Source organism: Somniosus microcephalus, chromosome 9, assembly GCF_052327205.1.
Source record: "Somniosus microcephalus isolate GS21.2 chromosome 9, FLI_Smic_1.0, whole genome shotgun sequence".
Classification (NCBI taxonomy): domain Eukaryota; kingdom Metazoa; phylum Chordata; class Chondrichthyes; order Squaliformes; family Somniosidae; genus Somniosus; species Somniosus microcephalus.
Genome location: NC_140995.1, coordinates 134,811,595 through 134,834,877, shown reverse-complemented (window position 1 = coordinate 134,834,877; position 23,283 = coordinate 134,811,595). Strand labels below are relative to the sequence as shown.

At 41.9% G+C, this 23,283-nt stretch overlaps 1 protein-coding gene across 50 annotated transcripts in view; it reads right to left on the bottom strand.

Moving 5' to 3' along the window:
* The window catches only part of trdn (triadin), a 732,832-nt gene that overhangs the window by 163,394 nt on the left and 546,155 nt on the right, over positions 1-23,283 (bottom strand). For 47 of the 50 annotated variants that reach the window (XM_085997227.1, XM_085997243.1, XM_085997242.1 and 44 more), the window contains 5 exons: positions 22,197-22,217; positions 17,083-17,127; positions 11,836-11,862; positions 2,585-2,611; positions 689-715 (listed from right to left, as the gene is read on the bottom strand). In XM_085997227.1, coding sequence (XP_085853353.1) covers positions 689-715; positions 2,585-2,611; positions 11,836-11,862; positions 17,083-17,127; positions 22,197-22,217 — 147 coding nt within the window. The remainder of the gene's footprint in view (positions 1-688; positions 716-2,584; positions 2,612-11,835; positions 11,863-17,082; positions 17,128-22,196; positions 22,218-23,283) is intronic. The other 3 variants (XM_085997256.1, XM_085997231.1, XM_085997268.1) reach the window with 3 other exon arrangements.

The following is a 23,283-nucleotide window of genomic DNA, read 5'->3' as shown; positions in this document are numbered from 1 at the left end:
AAAACAAAATGGAAAGTAAGAGAATATGGGTATAATAATCAAAGAAAGAAAGACTTACATTTATATAGCCCCTTTCACGACCACCGGACGTCTCAAAGCGTTTTACAGCCAATGAAGTACTTTTAGGAGTGTAGTCACTGTTGTAATGTGGGAAAAGTGGCAGCAATTTGCGCACAGCATGCTCCCACAAACAGCAATGTGATAATGGCCAGATAAGCTGTTTTTGTTATGTTGATTGAGGAATAAATATTGGCCAGGACACCGGGGATAACTCCCCTACTCTTCGAAATAGTGCCATGGGAACTTTTATGCCCACCTGAGAGAGCAGACGGGGCCTTCGTTTAACGTCTCATCTGAAAGACGGCACCTCCGACAGTGCAGCACTCCCTCAGCACTACACTGGAGTGTCAGCTTAGATTTATGTGCTCAAGTCCCTGGAGTGGGACTTGAACCCACAACCTTCTAACTCAGAGGCAAGTGTGCTACCAACTGAGTCACAGCTGAATCAAATGAAGTGAGCCAATACAGAATTAGCTTATTTTATACTGCACAGTGTTCAAACAACACCACAATTTTAAGGTTACTAAAATGGTCTGGTTTCAAAGTTTTATTTCACATATGCATAAATGGAATGCATCAAAAATGAAATGCAAGCAAAACTGGATTAAATATCACGGAATATACATACTTGCTGCTTTGGCTGGAGAAGGTTTCTCTGGGAAATGAAATCACAGGATGAGATCCCTGCTGCTTTGTCTTAGCACATTTTGTTTGGCATGATAACATTTCATTGATTAAGGTTTAGAAAGTCCACATAATTGGTTGGCACAGAAAGCTCTAAGCATCCAAGCAAAAAAACAGGAGGAGACCTAAAGCATTAATACTAATCAATCGATTGTTTTAATGCACTGCAGGCTTCTGAAGGAAAAGGGCAAAGCCGAGTATAATGCACAAAAGGTAATTGAAGCAACCATTTTAAAAATTCACAAGTAAATCAAGAGCACTGCATTGGTTTATTGCATACCGTTAATGCATTAATAAGTTTCAAGCAAGTTATTAAACTGACAATTTGTCTCAGAAGTCATTAGAGATGCAGAGATTCTTAGATAGTCAGGATTGCCTACATCAAACATCACTCTCAATGGACATATCAGGATTGTACCACTTACTTTTGTTTAAATCTGCCATAGCTCTTGCTGCCAAATTTGATTTGACTGAGTTGAACATTTAGCTCATGTTCAATCACCAGTGTTCCTTCCCTCTAGTAGTCATGTAATCTCTTGAGAGAGGCAAAACACCAGGTAAAATAAACCCTAGGTTAATTCAGGGAATAAAATCTGGGAAATTCCTCTCCGACCCCCTGGGGCGATCAAAAACAAGTTCCAGGAGATCACCATGACCAGGAGGTACAAACCCTAGTCCCACTTACCTTATGTACACAGTGATATTGGCCACAGCGAGAAACCCATCCAGTTCCTTTTGAACTATCGCGGCGAATTCGGCACTCACTACTCGAACCGGCAACTTGTTTCAGGTGTCATCAACCCTTTGCATAAAGAAAAATCTCCTGACATCTAACCTAGTCCTATGCTTGCATAGTTTATAAGCATGACCCCTCTCTTTTCCTAACCTATCTAGCTCAAATAGTCTATCCACACAGACAAATAAAATCTCTTGCTTATTCGCTTTATGTTGACCACCAGTCTTCAGTCACACTCTCTCTTAGCCTTCCTAATCTCCAGTTTTCCTTCTGTTTGTATAATTTTCAGTTCCCTTCTGGATTATCCCCCTATATTTATTATATGCCCTTTTTTAAAATCTCATTTTTGCTCCAACCTCTTCTTTTGAACCTCCAGCCTTTATCACATCCTCTTTACTCCTAGCAGGAATGTATTTAAGCTGTACCTTATTCCGCTCATAGTTAAACATCTCCCACTGCTGATCTGTGTTTTGATCTACCATTTTTTCCATCCAATTAATCTGGTTGGGGAAAATGAGAGGTCATGCCTACGTCCCCTTTCATCCCACTAAATTAGCAATTTTCCCGAGGCTCTGTTGCTTTTCCATCAATGTTACAGAGGATGAGCAGGAGAGCCTGCGCGGACATTCACCCCCCTATATCTGGTAGTGCACTTTACCACAATCATTTTGCAATGCCACTCTAAACATCATATGATCAACATCATGCATTTGCTTACATTACAAGTGCATTAATTGAAGCCACCATAGCAACACTGAGTAATGCCAAATCACCAACAATCCGCATCTTTACAAATAAATAAACATTGTGAAATAAAAAGTAAATGGATAGAAAGAAGGGCAATGAACATAATCCAGGGATGTGAATAATTTGTATAAACTAATCAAATTTTGATCTCCTGGCTCACAAATCAGTTTGACCCCCTGGATGTGTTATTGTCTTATAAATTCCTCCTGTCTGTTTACAAAATATAACTTTAATAAATAGACAGATCAGAAGAGTCTTGAACAGCAGAAGTCAAATAAGCATAGATAGTTGCAGGAGTGTTATGGTAGCATGCACTTAATTATCACTTGCAGGCTTGGTGTTCCCCAAACTACATACGTGCTACTTTTTGCTTTGTTGAACTGGCTGGAAAAAAATCAGGTGACAAAGTGAATTGGAAGTTACTAAAGGTGAAAATGAAAGATTGCCAGGAGTTTTATTCCTTACCTTGACTTTCTAAGCTGAATCTTAAGAGAAATCAATACAAGATTATTTCATACAAAGAAACTGGATATATTTAATCATGCTGAATGCACATGACATATGAATACAGCCTGCGGCTTCTGACCTAGTTACTGAATGTAACATAAACACCTCACAATACAGTGTGGTTGAACATGGGTAGACATACCAGCATACTTGATACATGGCAATTACACCAGGATGCCTCACGGAATGCATTTTGGGGACTACTCTTTCCCTGTAATATGTACTGCATGCTTATTGTCCAATAATGCATCTCAGATTAAACTCTTACAAACACACAGTGATGTCACAAATTTCAGGAGAGATGTTCCACTTTGGTGTTCTTGGCATTGAAAAGTGTTCCCTGGGAGTGCATCTTGAAAATCAGATTGCTTTTCCACACATGAATCTTAAAACAGTTAAAGAGTATTTAATCATTTTTGTTGTAGTTTGTAAAAAGTTTTCAATGGACAGTTGTCAAGCAAACTCCTTTAAGGGGTCTTTAACTATCCAATGGTATAACATTAACAATGGTGGTCAAGTTTGAGGAAGAGTTCACAGAATGCATTCAGGACTGTTTCCTAAGTCAGTACATTAAAAGTCCAATGAAGATATTCGAACCAGTAGACTTGGTTCTGAGAAGCAAAGTAGGACAAGTAAACAATCTGAAAGTAGGAGAACATGTAGGGATCAATGATCACAACACAATTGGGTTTACTGTCAGAATAGATAAAGAAAACACGAAGTCAAGGACAGAGGTGCTGCACTGTAAAAGAAAAAGTTTAGGCCGAAGAAAGTGGATCTAGCTCAAGTTAATTGGATAAACCAGATGACCAGCAGTGAGAAATACTTGAGTACAATTCAGGTAGTGTATAAACTAAAAATATTCTGACCAGGGTAAAAAGGTTGCAGCAAAGGCTAGAGTTCCATGGGTGAATAAAGAGATTCGATCAAAAGTAAAATCTAAGAGAATGCATACAATAGAGTGAAGACGAGTAATAGAAAAAACAGAAGAAATATGAAAATCACAGAAGAGAAGTAAAACAGTGATTTAAAAAATTAGGAGACACTATGAAAAAATGTTGTCAATTAACATAAAGAGTATCAGCAAAGCATTTGAAAGTACACTAAAGAAAAAGTGCAGTAAAAAAGGTGTGGAGCCACTAAGGGGTGAAAAAGGCAACCTTTTACTAGAGAATGACAGATGGTAGAGATGCTTAACGAGGATTTTGCCTCCTTATTAATACAGAAGGGTGAAGAATAAACTGAGAAGTATCAAAGGAGAGGGAGGAAGAACTAATAGATGAAAATAAATAAAATAGTTCACTTCCTTAGGATGCCCCAAAGTCTTTCACAGCCAATGAATTACTTTTGAAGTGTAGTCACTGTTGTTATGTAGGAAAACATGGCAATCAATTTGCTCACATCAAGCTCCCACAAACAGCAAACTAAATTAATGCCCAGCTAGTCTGCTTTTGGTGGCGCTGGTTGAGGGGAAAATCAGGAGAAATCCTTGCTCTGATCTTCGTAGAGTACCATGGGATTGTTTACATTCCCCTGAATGAGCAGATGTGTTTTGTAAATGATGGCATCCCCACAATACAACACACCCTCACTACTACACTGAAGTGTCAGCCTAGACCATGCGCTCAAGTCCTAGAATGGGGCTTAAATCTACAACTTCTGATTCAGAGGCAAGAATACTCCCATTAAGCATAACTATCTATGTGGATATGAAAAAGGAAACGATACTATAGAAGTGTTAATGGCACTTCAAGTTGCTAAGCTACCAGGTGTACCGACTTGTATGTGGGTTCAATGACGAGACATTTATGAAAGAGAATGTCTTTTAATCTAAAGTCTGTTCAACTCTTTTTAACAGCATTACAGGAGACACCATGCTAGTAATCCATCTAAAAGCGAAACCAAAACTAAACTGCTTGTCTGTCACATGCCCTCTGCTGGTCAGGCATAAGTAATCAATACATGCAAATATGCTGGTAAGGCATCATAATCAAACAGGCAAATACCATCACTATTTGCTGATATCATTACATCGCCCTTTCTTAAAACAGCAGTATTTTACTTTTAACTAACAACATGTTTTCTTTGTATTAATCTGCATTTTAACTGTAACACTTAATGAACTTACATTATCATTATCATGATCAAGGTTTTTTAACCTTGCTTTCTGTGTTCACATGAAATATGTAAATACACTAGAACTTGAAGAAAGAATAAGATAACATTACTTCCTTCTATAACAAGAGTCCTTAAATTTGCTCAATGAGTCTCTCAGGAGGCTTCACGCGTCTTGAGGATTTTCTGATTGATTGTCCTTGAATCTGAGTTGTTGCCTCCGATGATGATTTCTCAGCTGTGTGATTAGGTTATTCAACAGTATCAGTCTTTTGACCTGCTGTGTGATCAGGTTGTTCAACAGTATCAGTCTTTTGCCCTGCTGTGGCTGGTCCCATGAGAAGATCCCGACGATTTCTTCTCAGAACAGCACCCTCATCTGTCTGAATGGTGTATGATCTTGGTTGAACTTCACTCAGGACAGTTCCCTTCTGAGTCCATATGTTTGTTTTGTCTTTGAACCTTACTTGGTCACCAGTGTGGAGTTCAGGTAGGTTTTGTGTTCCTCTGTCATAGTAGTACTTTTGCTTTTCTTTCTGTTGTTCTTTGAACTTCCGCACTTTCTCCCCCTCTTTTGTTTTCAGGAGGTTTTCCGGGATGGGTAGGTTTGACCTTAGCCGACGTCCCATAAGGAGTTGGGCTGGTGACATACCACACTCGAGCGGCATTGTGCGGTATACAAGCATGCTCTGGTAGAAGTCAGTTCCACTGTCTTTTGCCTTGTACATCAGTCTTTTCACTGTCTGGACCGATTTTTCCACTAGTCCATTGGACTGAGGAAAGTGAGGACTTGACGTTGTGTGGACAAAGTCCCACTCTTTGACAAAGTGTCGGAAACTTGCATTGTAAAACTGGGGTCCGTTGTCTGTGAAGACCTCGCTTGCCACGCCATGTCTGGAGAATATGGCTTTCATACATGTTATCACAGCATCTGCAGTGGTGGTGTACAGTCTACAAACCTCTGGATACAGGGAGTAATAGTCTGTGACTACAAGATAGTCCTTCCCTTGACATACGAATAGGTCAGCGCCTACCTTCTGGTAAGGTCTGTCTGGCGCTGGGTGTGGCTTTAGTGGTTCTACCGGATTGCTTGCTCGATATCTCAGGCATATTGTGCAGTTTGACACCTCATTTGTCACATCTTGGTTGATTCGTGGCCAGTACATCACCTCTCATGCTCTTTTCTTACACTTTGATTCCCAGATGTCCTCCATGGATCCTTTTTAGCATCTCTCTTCTCAGACTCTTTGGGATAACTATTTTACTTCCTTTGTAGATGATGTCTTCGATCACTGATAGTTCCGCCCTGCAGTTCCAGTACTCTGCCATGTCAGGTGAGCAGTCTTGCTTCATGTTGGGCCATCCATCCAAGATGCTTTTCCTCAGTCATCTCAGTGTTTCATCTTTGTTTGTCTCAGTCTTTATGAGCTCCATTTTTGCATCTGCTATGGGCAGTGCACTTGTGATCATGTCCACGTAGGCGTTTACTTTTTCATCCATTTTGGTGTTTGCGGGCTCACTTGGGTCAACAGCTCTGGACAACGTGTCTGCTGTATACATCAGCTTACCCGGTGTGTACGCAACATTCAGTGTATAGCGTTGCAGCCTGATCATCATTCTTTGTATTCTAAGCGGACAGCTATTTAGTGGCTTTTGGAACAATGCAATCAAGGGCTTATGGTCAGTCTCTACACTGATTGCTTGTCCTGCCACAAACTGGTGAAATCTTTCACAGGCGTATGTGATGCTGAGCAGCTCCTTTTCTATTTGAGCATATCGCGTCTCCGCGTCTGTCATTGAGCGCGATGCATATGCAATAGGTTGCCAGTAGTCATATTTTTGCAGAAGAACGGCACCGAGCCCACTCTGTGATGCATCTGATGATATCTTGATGGGTCTCGCTGGGTCATAAAACCTCAGAACTGGTTCCTCTGTGAGCAGTTTCTTTAGATCGCTCCATGACTTCTCATGCTCATGATTCCATTCCCATTCTATGTTTTTTTCAGTTAGTCTTCTCAGTGGCGCCATCTATTCTGAGAGGTTGGATATGAATTTACCCATGTAGTTGATCATTCCATTAAACCTCTGCACGTCCTTTTTGCATTGTGGCTTTGGCATATTCTCAATGGCGGACACATTTCTGGGATCTGGTCTGATGCCCTCACTGCTAAGGATATCTCCCACGAATGTCAGTTCTGTCACCCCGAGCTGGCATTTCTCTCTATTCAGCTTCAGGTTTGTTTTCCTTGTTGCTTCCAGCACTTTTTTCAGTCTCTCGTCATGCTCAGTTCTCGTGGTTCCCCATACTATGATGTCATCCATTGATGTATCAACTCCCTCCAGATGCTCATAGATCATATGGATAGTTTTGTGATACACTTCAGGAGCTGAGGCAATGCCAAATGGTAACCTTAGGAATCTGTATCTGCCAAATGGACTGTTGAACGTGCACAGTCTTGAACTTGCTTCGTCCAATTTCATCTGCCAAAATCCTGATGATGCATCTAACTTGCTGAAATACTTTGCATTTGCAAACTGTGACATGATTTCCTCACGTGTAGGAAGCTTGAAGTGCTCTCTCTTTATTGCTCTGTTTAGATCTCTTGGATCCAGGCAAATTCTGAGCTTTCCATTCTTTTTGTCCACAACGACGAGGGAACTCACCCACTCAGTTGGCTCATCTATCTTCTGAATCACGTTCAGGCTTTCCATCCTGTCCAACTCTGCCTTCAGTTGCTTTTGAAGAGCAAACGGAACTTTTCTGCATGGATGTATGACCGTTGGCATACTTTTATCTACTCTGATCGTGTGTTCTCCTGGAATGCAGCCTAGACCCTTAAATAGGTCGTTGTACTCTTTCATGAGTCCATCATAGACTGTCTCTCCTTCGCTTTCCACAACGAGGACTCTCTTTACCAGGTTCAGTCTCTCACAGGCTTTTAAACCTAGTATGGCTTGCACATCCTTTGGCACCACGATTAATGCTAGCGCGTGCTCTCTGTCCTTGTGTGTTACTTTGACAATGCATCTTCCTTTCACTGGTATATCAGTACCTGAGTATCCTGTCACTTTCACTTTTATTCCATGTATCTTTGGTCTGGGTCTAATTTTCTTAAAATCAGTCTCTGATATCACATTAACTTGTGCTCCAGTATCCAATTTAAATGGAATATGTATGTCATTCACTTTTAGTGTCAACATCCAGTCTCTTTTGTTTTCAGACACAACATCTACATTGAACTCCCCTATCTCGCTTTCATCTACTGCATGGACCTTGCTTTGTTGCACTTGGTTCTTACAGCAACGGGCATAATGGTTGTTTTTGTTGCAACTATTGCATTTTTTACCATATGCTGGACACTTTTTTGGTGGCTGCTGTGTACCGCTTCGACTACATGACTTTCGATTGCCCTTTCCATTTTTGTTCGCTGGCCACGCCTCTTTTTTCACATTGGCGCTCTTTTTGTTAAACGGTTTGTGTCCGTTCTTTCTCACTGCATCCACGTTGCAGCTATTGTCACTGAACAGCTCCTTTGCCTGCAACTTCACAGTCTCTGTAGCCCTACACAGTGCTATGGCTTTTCCCAGGTCTAGATCTTGCTCTCTTAGCAGTCTCTCCCTTAGACCATTATCTGGAATACCACACACCAGTCTGTCTTTTATCAGCGAGTCTGTCAGTCCCCCAAATTCACATGTTTTGCTTCGGTTTCTCAGTTCAGCCACATACTGATCAATAGTCTCACCCGTTTTCTGTACACATGTGAAAAATCTGTGCCTCTCAAACGTCACGTTACATTTAGGTATGCAGTAGGCCTCAAACTGTTCCATTATTTTATCTAGCTTCATCTTGTCTCCATCAGCAGCGAATGTGAAGTTATTATACACCTCCAGCGCTTCATCACCCACGACATGTAAGAACACTGACGATTTCTTTTTATCACTTTTCTCGTCAGCTCAGATTGCCGCTAAATACAACCCCACACGTTGTTTGAACCTCCTCCAATTTTCAGCCACATTACCTGTCAACTGAAGCTTCGCCGGTGGGAGTAAACCTTCCATTTTTCACTTCATTAGCTATTCTCCAATGGTAAGTAACGATGTTCTCTTTTGGCTTGCTAATATGTGGAGAGCTGATTTCACTTCAGATTTTTCCTCTTCATCTCTTTCAATCACTTCTGACACCATGTATCGACTTGTATGTGGGTTCAATGATGAGACATTTATGAAAGAGAATGTCTTTTAATCTAAAGTCTGTTCAACTCTTTTTAACAGCATTACAGGAGACACCATGCTAGTGATCCATCTAAAAGTGAAACCAAAACTAAACTGCTTGTCTGTCACATGCCCTCTGCTGGTCAGGCATAAGTAATCAATACATGCAAATATGCTGGTAAGGCATCATAATCAAACAGGCAAATACCATCACTATTTGCTGATATCATTACACCAGGCATGATGATCTGCCCTCCATAATACTAAGAGAGGTGAGTGAGAAGTACTAGCCATCATTTTCAAAAATATTTGGAAATAGTAGTTGTACCAAAGGACTGCAGGGGGCAACTGCTACATGTTAGTCAGAATAGGGGAAAGGATTATATTAGGTAACTATTGACCAGTCATCCTCATGTTAATAGTATGACAACTACTCGAGACCACCATAAAGGATAACATCACTGAACATTTGAAAGGTATGGGCTAATCAGAGACAATCAACACAAATTTGTTAAGGATGAGCCATGCTTCAATTTAATCCAATTCTTCAAGGAAAATACCAAGCGCATAGAGAAAATAGAACTCATTAGCTGTGGTACATTGGACTTCTAAAAATCATTTGCGAAGGTGTTCCATAAGACACTTGTTGTGAAGATTAAGACCCATGGCATTAAAAACAAAGTGGCAGCATGGATAGAGAAATAGCTGAGGATAAATACCGAGAGTAGGAATAAAAGGATGTTTCTTGGGATTGGCAAGGTATAGTTAGTAGCATGCCCATGGAACGGTGTTGGCACCTCTCCTGTTACCCAAAAACATAAATCACTTGGACACTAGTAGAAAGAGAGTGATACTGAAACTTGTTTGTTGGCACTAAGTTAAGAAGCATAGCAGACTTGAGAAAGAATGAGAGAGACTGCAGAAGAACACAGACAGGTTGGAAAAATGAGAAGATATATTGCTAATATAATTCAACATAGATAAATGTTAGGTAGCACATTTTGTGAAAAAGAATAGAGAATGGGAGTATTCACAATGGAGTGAAGAAAGAGAGAGAGAGCTAGGGATACAGATACAGAAATTTATAAATGGCGGATAACAGGTGGAAAAATGATATAAAAAGCAAATTGGAATTCTAGGTTTACACATTTTGATAGAGTAAAAGCAGAGAGAGTGTTTCCACTTGTGGGGAAGAGCATAACTAGAGGCCATCAAAATAAGAGAGTCACCAAGAAATCAAATAGGGAATTCAGAAGAAACTTCTTTACCCAGTGGTGAGAATGTGGAACTCACTACCACAGGGAGTGGTTGAGGCAAATAGTATAGATGCATTTAAGGGGAGGCTAGATAAACATATGAGGGAACAGGGAATAGAGGGTTATGCTGATAGAGTTAGATGAGGAAAGATGGGAGGAGGCTCGAGTGTAGCATAAATGCTGGCATGGACTGGTTGGGCCGAATGGCCTGTTTCTGTGCCCATGTAATCCTATGTAATATATGCAATGAGGATAGAAAATCAAGGAAGTAAAATGACACTGTTGGGCCATAGTTGAATATAGCATGCAATTCTGGGAAACCTATACAGAAAAGCTATTGTAGCCATGGAAAAGATACAATACAGATTCACTAGGAGGATACCAGGAACAATAGGACATAGACTTAGTGTTTCCGCTTTGGGCACAGTTCGGAAATTGTGCTAATTAGGTTAAGCTTCATGTTTCCGCTAAAATTAATTTAATAATCACAAATGTAAAATCTTCCATGAACCAGCACAATTGGGCAGTGTAACAGGACATAATTGTTTCTTTTATTTATTTCCATTAAAAAGTATTCCTTGATGTCTTTAAAAGTGGTAACCTGGTGCAGTTTTATTAATACAGCTGAAAATGGGTTTATCAGGAAAAATAAGCATTTTAATAAGGGTGTCCAGCCTTCCACCTGTGAGCATCCCGATTTAAAAATCACTGAAAATGACTTTAAAAGCTATACTGAACCATTTCATAGTTTCATTGGTGTACACTAACCTGTTTCTTAGTAATAAATATCTTTTGATATGAAAAACTTTTAAACCGTGCCTACTAGTGCTTGTGCGCCTAAAGAAATGAACGCAATTTGAAGAGCTTTCCCGAACCAACGCAATCAGTGGAATCTCCCAATTTTGACCTGGAGATGTGGGCAGTTTTGTAGGCAGGCCCTGATTCGAGCAAATTGAATCTTCAATCAGCGGCAAAGATTGCGGAAAGCACGATGCAAGTGGCTTTTGACGTATTTTTCTTGCGCATGCGCAAATCAGCGTCTTTCCCCCCCCCCAAAATCCTGAGATTTAGGCGTTCCATCACAAGATGCGAGTGATGCTTTATTTCACTCTGAAATTGCGTCTCTCGCGATGGATTTGAGAGAGCTGACAACACTGTGGCATGAAGGCTTAAGGATGGAAAACTGTGGAGTAATAAAATAAATCCAAAAAGTTTAATTATAAACTTGAGCAAGCAGGACAAATGCGTCTTGAACCACACTAGATAACTTTACCACCATACAGGATTTCCAGGAAAATAAACTGCTCCCGTGGCATACAAAAAATGAGTTTAAGACATAAACATGAAAATAATCTGCACAAAAATAATAAAAGTAACTTATTAGTAAACTGAAAAATATTATAAAAACACATGTACTAAAATCAATATTTAATGTTTAGAAAGTTTTTGTATCAATCCCTGTTTCAAACATGCTTTTACAGACTACGATTTCAAACATCTTTGTGATGGGGTACCTACTTGATATTTTGGGCATTTGTGGTTTAGCTGAAAAAAACGAGAAGAGAAAAGTGAAGTGAGTCCCACATGCACTGGGATGTAACATACTTTTCTAGTATGGAAATAAAAATTCTGAAAACATACGGCAGGTCAGTCAGCATCTGCAGAGAAAAAAACAAGTTAATGGCTGGGATTTTCCCGTTTCCCACCTGTGGGGGTACCCGGTAGATGGCGGGAAACCTGGAGTTCTGGAAGTCAGCCTGATTGACAAGGGAACGCTGACCAGGGGACACCGCAGGACCAGATAGGTGCTAGGTCCAAGTGAGGTGGGGGGTGTCCGATCCCCGACCCTGGGGCTGAGTTGCGATCCAGGACCCTTGGGGGGGGGGGGGGGGGGGTGGGGAGGAGGGCGAGATCGATCTATGGGGGGGTATGATCCCCGACCCTGGGAAGGGGAGGGCTGCTGGTGGGGGAGCTTGAGGGGCCGGGAAGAAGCACTCCTGCTCCTCCCGGCCCACAAGGATTGCTCCCCGAGGCTGTGCTCACCTCGTTGCAGCCACTGGGAATACTGAGCCCCGGGATTCTCAGCCACCTGCAGTAAATCCTGCAAAGCAGAATAAAGCAGAGGCTTCAGGCCTCATTATAATACTTAAAATGCCTACCTGCCTCCTGCCCCCCTCCCTCCATCCTGCCTGAGTAAAAGATGAAAGTGGGCCAGTTGGAGGCAGGTTGGGGTCGGGTTTTAGATTTTTCCAACTTTCACTTCCCCACCGCCTCCAACCCACCCGTTTTTTCCTCTGAAAATTCCCCCCAAGGTTTCTGATATATCCCCTCTATAGGGATGATTTTAACTTCACACAGATAATGTGCAGGCGGTGCTCAAACTGCGCTGTGAGGCCGGAGCCATTTTGAGGCCCGAGCCTTATTTAGATGCAGCAGGCGAGGTATGGGTGCCAATCGGGCACCCCGCTGCATCTCACTAATTGTGAGAAGGCTGGCACCCATGTTGATCTGAGCAACAATCAGAGTCAGGCAGTATGGGGAGGAGCACCAAACAAAAAATTTAACATTTCCTGGGACGTTTTCTGAGAAGTCTCCAGTGGTCTCTTTAAGGACTGCTGGTTAGGCTACTCAACACCTGGTACAAATGGGCAGCACAAGCTCCACTAACTTATAGCTCGAAATTGCATTTGGGGTTCTATATACACATCATCAATTTGCATATTACTAGTGTCCACTCATCTGAAATAGGCTGGCACTCCGGCCACTCTACCCAAGATGACTGTGGCCAGAGCTCCAGTGTAATCAAGGCAATATGTGACCCAACGCCATTTTCAGACTGCTACCACCCTGTTTCCATCGGGCAGAGCGAGTTAAAATCAGCCCCAATGTGTCAGCACATTTCAGTGATAGTACTCTCACTTCTGAGGGAGAAGGTCGTCAATCGAAGCCCCATTGCAGAATTTGAACAAATAATCTAGACTGATGCTTCAGTGCATTACTGTGGGAAGGGTGGCATTATCAGAGATGCTGTCTCTCCAATGAGACATGGTCCTGTTTACACTCACAGGTGGATGTAAAGGATCCCATGGCACTTTTCAAAGTAGACAGTGAAGTTCTCGAAGTGTTCTGGTAGACATTTATCCCTCAACCAAAATTGGATTAACTGGACATTCATCGCATTGTTGTTTGAGGAATCTTGCTGTGCAAAAATAGGTTGCACATGTTTGTCCACAGAACAGTGCAGACTACACTTCAAAAAGTATTTAATTGGCTGTAAAGCACTTTGGGATATCTGGAGGAATTTAGAAGTGCTATACAAATACAAATGTCCCGGGCGTAGCACTGGTGTCGTGGATTGGCCGCCTGTTACAGAAACCGCCCAAATTTTATTTCCATTGAATAATGGACGACTAATCCGCAACACCAGCTTTATGGCTGAGTGGCAAGCTGAAAATCTACCCCAATGTCTTTGTCTTTTTTTCTTTCTATGAATGGTATACGTTCAAAATATTAACCCGTCTTTTCTCTTTACGGATGGGGACATGTCTGCTTTATATTTCCAGCGTTTTCTGTTTTTCTTTTAGATCTCTAGTTGTTTTCTTTTTACTTAGACTTTTCTCGTAAATATAATGGCAACAATATAATCCCTATGCAAAATAAAATATTGGTCTCATTAAAAAATTGCCAGCAAAATAAACTTCAGACATAAAGTGGTGAAATGTCTATCAAACATCACTATATGTAAACAAAGATGATGCACTGTAATGATACAATATCCAATCTCATGACATTGATTGCATCTAGGAATTATTAATTGAACAAAATTGGGATGAAAACATGGACATTACATTGCAACATGGCTGTTCTGCAGCATAGGTTTTTAAACAATAATTAATATACTTCCAGGTCAATTAACAGGATACCAGATTTAAGGCAAGAACAAATTAGAACCACAGAACCATAATAGCTTCCAGCATACAAGGAAACCATTCTTCCAATCACTTCAGTGCCGACTCTTTGCGAGAGCAATCCAAATCTAATCTCACTGTTTTACAGAATTTTACAGCAATTAATTTTACTAGATGGAAAATCCTGCCGGATCTGTTGCCCATCCCACCCAATATTCCTGATGTGTATCGCCTGAGGCTCCACACTGGGGGCACAAATTCACAAAATGTACCCTTTTATGTGAGTTGGTGGTGAAATAACACTTTTACTTGCATTAACTTTTCACTGAAATTAGCTAAGGCAAGAGTGGTAGAGAGGCGGAGAGGTTTAGGGAGGAAATTCCGGAGTTTAGGGCCTAGGCAGCTGAAAGCACAGCCACCAATGGTGGAGAGAAGAAAATCGGGGAATGGCAGAGATCTCAAAGCGTTGAAGAGTTGGATGAGTTTACAGAGATAGGGAGGTGGAGGCCATGGAGGGATTTGTAAAGAAGGAGAATAATTTTTAAATCGAAGTGTTGCCGGACCAGGATCCAGTGTAGGTCAGCGAGCACAGGGGCGATGGGTGAACTAGACTTGGTGCAAATTAGGATACGGGCAGCAGTTTTGGATGAGCTCAAGTTTATAGAGGGTGTAAATTGGGAGGCCAGCCAGGAGAGAATTGCAATAGTTGAGTCTAGAGGTAACAAAGACATGGATGAGAGTTTCAGCAGCAGATGAATTGAGGCAGGGGTGGAGATGGGCAATGTTATGGGGGTGGTAGTAGGCGGTCTTGGTGATGGAGAGGTTATAGGGTCAGAAGCTCAGCTCAAGGTCAAATAGGATGCCAAAGATTCAAACAGTCTGGTTTAGCCTCAGACAGTGACCAAGGAGAGGGACGGAGTCGATGTCTAGGGAACGGAGTTTGTGGTGGGGACCGAAGTCAAAGCCTTTGGTCTTCTGAACATTTAATTTGAGGAAATTTCTGCTCATCAAATACTGGATGTCGGACAAGCAGTGTGACAAATCAGAGACAGTGGAGGGGTCGAGAGAGGAGGTGGTGAGGTAGAGCTGGGTATCGTCAGCGTACATTTGGAACCTGATGTTGTGTTTTCAGATGATGTCGCCAAGGGGCAGCATGTAGATGAGAAATAGGAGAGTGCCAATTATAGATTCTTGGGGGATTCCAGAGATAACAGTGCAGGAGCGAGAAGAGAAGCCATTGCAGGTGATTCTCTGTTTATGACTGGATAGGTAGGAATGGAACCAGGTGAGGGCAGTCCCACCCAAATGGACAACGGAGGAGGTAAATTACTCAATTGGACATATTCCAAGGGACTCAATGAAGAAGCCTGTAAATTGGATTACTGTTAAAACTGATTGAGGTAAAAATAACCAACTGCTTGAATCATGTCCCAAGTATTAACCATTCTGGTACATAGCCCTCGAGATTCCTTCTCCTTTATAATTCAGCAAAAAGGAAGCAATACTGAGGCCAGAACCTGTCACTAACAATAAGCACCTCTTTTTGCTGGAGAGTCATAATTGCACTGTGCAATTGTGAATGTTATACATAGTGCCAACTAATTTGGCCTTGGGCTCAGCTGTAATGAGCACTCAGTTTTTTTATTTGGCTCAGCCCACCCAAATTAAAAGGAGAAAGGTCAGCTTCAGGTTGTTGAACACTTATTAGGATCAAACTGTGCTCTCTTTGTATGCAGTTGCTGCGCCCAAATTTGATCATTCTAATACCCCATGTACTAGCAGATGTTAGATCCTGTCATTTCTGCTGACATAACGAATTCAGAAGTTTACTAAGTGTCCATGTACAGGACAACAATAAACCTTGGAATTAGTCAAGTGCTGTGCACAACACATGAGGCACAAATCTCTTTAACCCACCACTGAATCCTACAAAAATTCAGGTATTGTCTCACCTTTCACAACATTGCAACATACAGTTTTATTAGTGATGGAGAATTCTTACTTCCTACTAGTTTTGCCTAGTGCTTTCAACAGTGCCCAATAATAGAATCATAGGCCCCAAGATTCCTTGGGGGTTCTGACTGTCTCCTAGTGAGAAACTGGTAGAACCCCCAGGAAATCAGCAGAGACCTGGTTGCGCTGTGTCTCCACTGCTTCCAGGAGCTTCCTGGATGCCTTGTGAAGGGCAGAACCTCCTTTGGGGGTTTCTGTTCTTTAGGCTGGAGCAGGGCCCAGTGCATCAGTAGAGGCCGGCTCTTGCCCGCCTGTCCCATTAGGTGCCTTCCCAGTGACCTGGCTAACTGCAGAGTTTCAGTCCTCATTTTTTTTTATTCTATGAGACACTTCACATAAATTTGACAGGATTAACAGCAGCAGATTCTGGACTGTCAAAAACAATTTTCTTTAGAACAGGCTCACTTTTCCTTGGCATCATTTGCTCATGAGCTGGAGGTTTGTTGTGATTCTATGGGATACATTTTTATCCTATTCAAAACAATCGCTACTAATGCCTTCTGTGACATTGGGAATGATTGCAAAGGACACCTGTGTAAAGATATGTCTGCTGCTGAATATAATTCCTATTTTGATTCTTTTAATTATACTTTACCATTAGCTTTATTATTACAAATTTTTACAAGATGGTCTTGTTCGGATAAACACTGGTTTCAACTGGACTAATCTCCATTTTCTTTCCATTTCCAAGAGCAGGAGAAAACTGGAGAGCAGATTGCTAGACATGATAACCCATCCATCCCCAGAGACTCACTGGTAGTTTTGTACTTTTAGCATTGGAACAAAGGAGAGCTGTGGGGTTAGAAACACCCATAAATATCTCTTTGGTTTAATTTTGTGTTACCTTTCTCTGTAGGTTTTGGTTTCACTTTCTTCATGGTTTCTGTCTCTAAACATTTAATGAAGAATTGAATTAGGTTCAATATTAATCATACTATGATTGTACATGAATATTAACCAGATATTAGTCTCATATAAGATGTACATTCAACATATTGGCCTGTAATTTGCAGCGATCGCTGCTGATCTCGAAGAAAGCTACCCAATCTCTGTGGCGAAAACTTTAGGTTTCTCGACAGATAAATGTAAGGGGCTAGATTTTCAGTATAGACAGTTTTGGGGCGCTAACCTTAGTGCCCGCCCGAAGTTAGCGCCCGCCCCAAAGTAGCGCCCCGTTGCCAGAAATTCAGTGGCTTCACCCTAAGCGGTTGGTGGAGCGCTAAAAGAGGCGTTCCACTACTATCTTTAGGCGCTAAGCCGGCGGTGCAGAGCGCAACACCCGAGCTCGGGCGCAGCGCACGGCAGACACTCTGGTGCCAGTGAGCTCTTGAAGGGGAAGGGTGCATGTGTTTTTTTCAAAGGCAGAGTCTGGGGGGGAAATGACGACGACGACGAGGAGGAAGAGGAAGAGGAAGAGGAAGAGGAAGAGGTGGAAGAGGAAGAGGAGATGATACCGTTCACAACAACACACTGGATCCTTCCACACAACACATGCAGACTGCCTTTTATAGTGCAGGAGGAGTGCCCTTTAATTTGTGCTCCCCAGGGTGTGTTGCGTTCCATTTTACAAACGCTCTGGACGCCAGCCGCACAATGGGGCGGTTCGACTGAAGTTTGGATTCGGGGCGGCCAAAGGGCGTTGCACGAGGATGTGACGTCATTTTCTGCGCGCGCATCCGGGCGGCCGCTAAACTTTGCGCCGGCGCTAACGGGCAACTTAATTTGGGGTGGGGCACAAACTGCGCTGCGCCCGGGCGCTACACGCATAGCGCCCAAAAATCACTTCTCTTAAGGCGCTAACTGCTGGCGCAAGCAACTGAAAATCTAGCCCAAGGTATTACATTTTGGTAAGAATAATAGGGAGGTCACATATTACTTGGAAAATAAGAATCTAAATGGGGTAGAGGAGCAAAGGGATCTCAGAGTACAAATACACAAATCACAAAGTATCAACACAGGTTAACAAGGCCATAATAAAAACAAACCAAGCACTCGGGTTTATTTCTAAAGGGATAGAATTAAAAAGTAGTGAAGTTATGCTAAACCTGTATCGAACCTTGGTTAGACCACACTTAGAGTACTGTGTGCAATTCTGGTCGCCATATAAAAAGGATATGGAGGCACTGGAGAGGGTGCAGAGATGATTTACAAGGATGATACCAGAAATGTGAGGGTACACCTATCAGGAAAGGATGAACAGGCTGGGTCTCTTTTCCCTTGAAAAGAGAAGGCTGAGGGATGACCTAATAGAGGTCTTTAAAATCATGAATGGTTTTGATAGAGTACATAGAGAGAGAGTGTTTCCACTTGTGGGGAAGAGCAAAACTAAAAGCCATCAATATAAGATAGTCACTAAGAAATCAAATAGGGAATTTGGAAGATACTTCTTTACCCAGAGAGTGGTGAGAATGTGGAGCATGCTACCACAGGGAGTGGTTGAAGCAAATAGTATAAATGCATTTAAGGGGTGGTTAGATAAGCATATGAGGGAGAAGGGAATAGAGGGTTACGATTATAGGGTTTGATGAGGAAAGACGGGAGGAGGCTCGAGTGGAGCATAAACACAGACATGGACTGGTTGAGCCGAATGGCCTGTTTCTGTGCTGTATATCCTATGTAATCCTATGTAATTGAATGCAGTACTGGCAATAGGGGATTCCTAGCGAGATGCAGCCATGATGTCAACAAGCTGTCTAAGCAGCCAATCACATTGACGAATTCTCACAGGCAGCAAACCAGGATATGAAAAGCACTGATTATCTGCACTTTTTAAAAATGATACAGAGAACAAAATAAAGATTGGGACATACATATGGGGTTAAGGTAGAAACTGAAATATCATGAACAAACAACTTGTTTGCGTGTTTAGGTACACATGCACTAATTCCTGAAGTTATGGTCAGTTTCAGAGGAGTAATGATGCGGAACACTAACAGTTCATCGTCATTATCCACCGCAAAATCGGGGCCAGTGTATATATACCTGCAGTAGTTAATATTGCACAAGAATCAGGTGGTAGTGGCCCCCCAAAAAGGCTGCTAGTTTCACCCACTTACTCCTTTTATGGGAAGTCTGATGTTGCAGTGGAGATAAATCTAGGTGAGAACCTCATGAGTATATACAAAGAAGTGTCGTGAAGTCAGTTAGACCCCTACGCCACTTTCACACTCACTGCCTGATTACCGTTAGTTTAGTTTCCTCCTAGAAACCGTGGATGGTATAAGATTTTTGGTTGTCATTTTCCAAAATTCCATAGATTCTGGAATAGTTCCCACGGATTGGAAGGTATAAATGTAACCCCACTATTTAAGAAAGGAGGGAGAGAAAAAACAGGGAACTACAGACCAGTTAGCCTGACATCAGTAGTAGGGAAAATGCTAGACTCTATTACGTGGTAACAGGGCACTTAGAAAATAATAATAAGATTGGGCAAAGTTAACATGGATTTATGAAATGGAAATCATGTTTGACAAATCTGTTAGAGTTTTTTGAGGTTGTAACTAGCAGATTAGATAAGGGGGAACCAGTGGATGTGGTGTATTTGGATTTTCAGATGGCAGTCGATAAGGTGCCACGCAAGAGGTTTTTAAACAAAATTAGGGCTCATGGGATTGGGGGTAATATACTAACTAGCATGGATTGAGGATTGGTTACCGGACAGAAAACAGAGTAGGAATAAACGGGTCATTTTCGGGTTGGCAGGCTGTAACTAGTGGGGTACCGCAAGGATCAGTGCTTGGGCCTCAGCTACTCACAATCTATATCAATGATTTGGATGAGGGGACCAAATGTAATATATCCAAGTTTGCTGATGATACAAAGTTAGGTGGGAATGTAAGTTGTGAGGAGGATGCAAGGAGGCTTCAAGGGGATATGGACAGGCTAAGTGAGTGGGCAAGAACATGGCAAATGGAATATAATGTGGAGAAATGTGAAGTTATCCACTTTGGTAGGAAAAATAGAAAAGCAGAGTATTTTTTTTAAATAGTGAGAGATTGGGAAATGTTTGTGTTCAGAGGGATCTGGGTGTCCTTGTACACGAATCACTGAAAGTTAACATGCAGGTCCGGCAAGCAATTAGGAAAGCAAATGGTATGTTGGCCTTTATTACAAGAGGATTTGAGTATAAGAGTAAAGATGTCTTACTGCAAGTATATAGAGCCCTGGTGAGATCACACCTGAACTATTGTGCATAGTTTTGGTCTCCTTACCGAAGGAAGAATATACTTGTCATAGAGGGAGTGCAACGAAGATTCACCAGACTGGTTCCTGGGATGTGGGGATTGTCCTATGAGGAGAGACTGAGTAGACTAGGCCTATATACTCTATAGTTTAGAAGAATGAGAGATGATCTCCTTGAAACATACAAAATACTTACAGGGCTCGACAGGGTAGATGCAGGGAGGATGTTTCCCCTGGCTGGGGAGTCTAGATCCAGGGGTCACAGTCTCAGAATAAGGGGTTGGCCATTTAGGGCTGAGATGAGGAGAAATATCTTCACTCAGAGGGTGGTGAATCTTTGGAATTCTCTACCCCAGAGGGCTGTGGAGGCTCAGTCGTTGAGTATATTCAAGACAGAAATCAATAGATTTTTGAATATTAAGGGAATCAAGGGATATGGGGATAGTGCAGGAAAGTGGAGATGAGGTAGAAGATCAGCCATGATCTTATTGAATGGTGGAGCGAGCTCGAAGGACCAAATGGCCTACTCCTGCTCCTATTTCTTATGTTCTTATGTTAAGTTACCTCATGGCATGGGCAAGGGTGGGCAGATGGAAAGCAGGCCTGGTTGAATATTGCAAAGCTAGCCCACCCTCCTCCTCAATTTAATCAGCTTCCTATGCAGCAGCACAGTTTTCTTGGGGCAGGACATTCGGTGCGGCAGCAGCTCTTAAAAGTTTTTTATTGTGGAAAAGTTTGTGCTTACAGTGATCAATTGCAGCAAAAGTAGCAAAGACTGCATGAATCCTAAAATTGTCTGGAAATACGAAAGTGGGGAAACTTCCTGTTGCAGAGGATGCCCTGGAGGCCCTGGTGCAGAAGGTGCAATAAAAGAACGTGGCCCTCTTGGGAGGAGATGGAGACTAAAAAGGAGAGATCAAATCTGCTTGGATGGAGGTAACGGAGTAAATGGATTTTCCCAGATCCATTAGCATGAGGAAGACATTTTGTAGTCTGAGGAGGAGTGAGAAAACAGGTGTACTGAACTTAACATAGTTTATTTTGCTCAGAGCACAGTACACATGAACCAAATCATGTGTGTGAGCTGCAACGTCTAGTGTGCAAAGCATGGACAACCCTTTCTACAATGCTTTTTACTTTAGGAAAACAGAAGTAAACATTTTTTGTGCAGTGCACAAATAACTTCCACTGTTACATAAAAACATTAAAAGGTATGAACTGTTGCTACAGAAAATGAGCTCTAATAATCCAACCTCAGCAGGCCAGAGCATTAGCCATGCGGCAATTGTTTACGGATGAGTTGAGAACCAGAAATGGAGCTCGACAAAGCCTGATTTCATCTCACTGAGGCTCCAGAAAATCAGCATTCATATATACAAGGCACAGTGCTACATTTCTTCATCAAACAACAATTGTTGGGCTTGTTGTGATGTTGAGTCAAGTTGAGGAGATTAATGTTAAGGAGGAATAGACTGCAGCTTGCTCATTACTGTTTGTAACATCCTAACTGAAGAGCCATATGACACTAAAGTATAACAATTGTTTATTTTGAGGTGCAACACTGAAACTCTGTGCTTAGTGTGTATATATATTAACAGAAAACAGTAGCAAATTGGTTTCAAACCCCACCATCAATTCAGTGAGCAAAGTTATCAGAGAATTGATAGTGTTGTAAACAGAAAATACATGCCCAATTAATCTTATATATGCCTGCAGCTCTAATCCTTTAACTCTACAGCCAGCAGCAAGAATAAAATCGCCACAAAAGTCACTCACTTGTTACTTTAGGCTTTACTGCTGTTTAAGAGAAAAATGATGAAAATCTGAGGTAAAAAGGTCGATACTTCTTTCAAGAGAACGTTCCCTACTACTGGTGGACTCATTTGTTTCTGAATGGTGATCAGGTGTGACATCAATCATTGTGTCATCATTTGATTGGTAAAGCTCTACTTCTGGCACATTGTATAAAAGGAGCTTGATGACATCACACAAAGTGGATAATTTTGACTTTGGGTGATGGTATAAAACGGGCAACATCGATTCAGCCGCCCTTAAACATCTCTCACGATTTTCAGTCTATTGATTTCAATGAAAACGAAAATCGGGAGAGATGTACAATGTGCGGCTGATCCAATATCACCCATTTTACACCATTGGCCAAAGTCAAATTACCAACTGGTGTGTGAAGATACAGCTGCTGCTGCTGCTCCTTACTTCTATTGTCACTTCTTATAGTGCACCAGACATTACTAACATGTGTGGACTGTGTACAGGGCTCAATTTTGCGAGGCCCGAGGATTGGAGGTGTGTCAGGTGTTAAAATCGCAAAAAATATGGAGAAGAATGATGTAGGCATAGAAATCAGGCAGGGGGATTGTGATATACTTGAACAAATTAGTATTGAGAGGGAGGAGGTACTAGCGGTTTTAGCGGGCTTAAAAGTGGATAAATCCCCAGGCCCAGACGAGATGTATCCCAGGCTGCTGTGTGAGGCAAGGGAGGAGATTGCAGGGGCTCTGGCACAAATTTTCAGAACCTCTCTGGCCACAGGGGAGGTGCCAGAGGATTGGCGAACAGCTAACGTAGTACCATTATTCAAGAAGGGTAGTAGGAATAAACCAGGGAATTACAAGCCAGTGAGCCTAACATCAGTAATAGGGAAATTACTGGAAAAAATTCTGAGGGACAGAATTAGTCTCCACTTGGAGAGGCAAGGATTAGTCAAGGATAGTCAGCATGGCTTTATCAGGGGGAGATCATGTCTAACCAATTTGACTGAATTTTGAGAGGGGGTGACTAGGTGTGTGGATGAGGGTAGTGCAGTTGATGTAATCTACATGGACTTCAGTAAAGCTTTTGACAA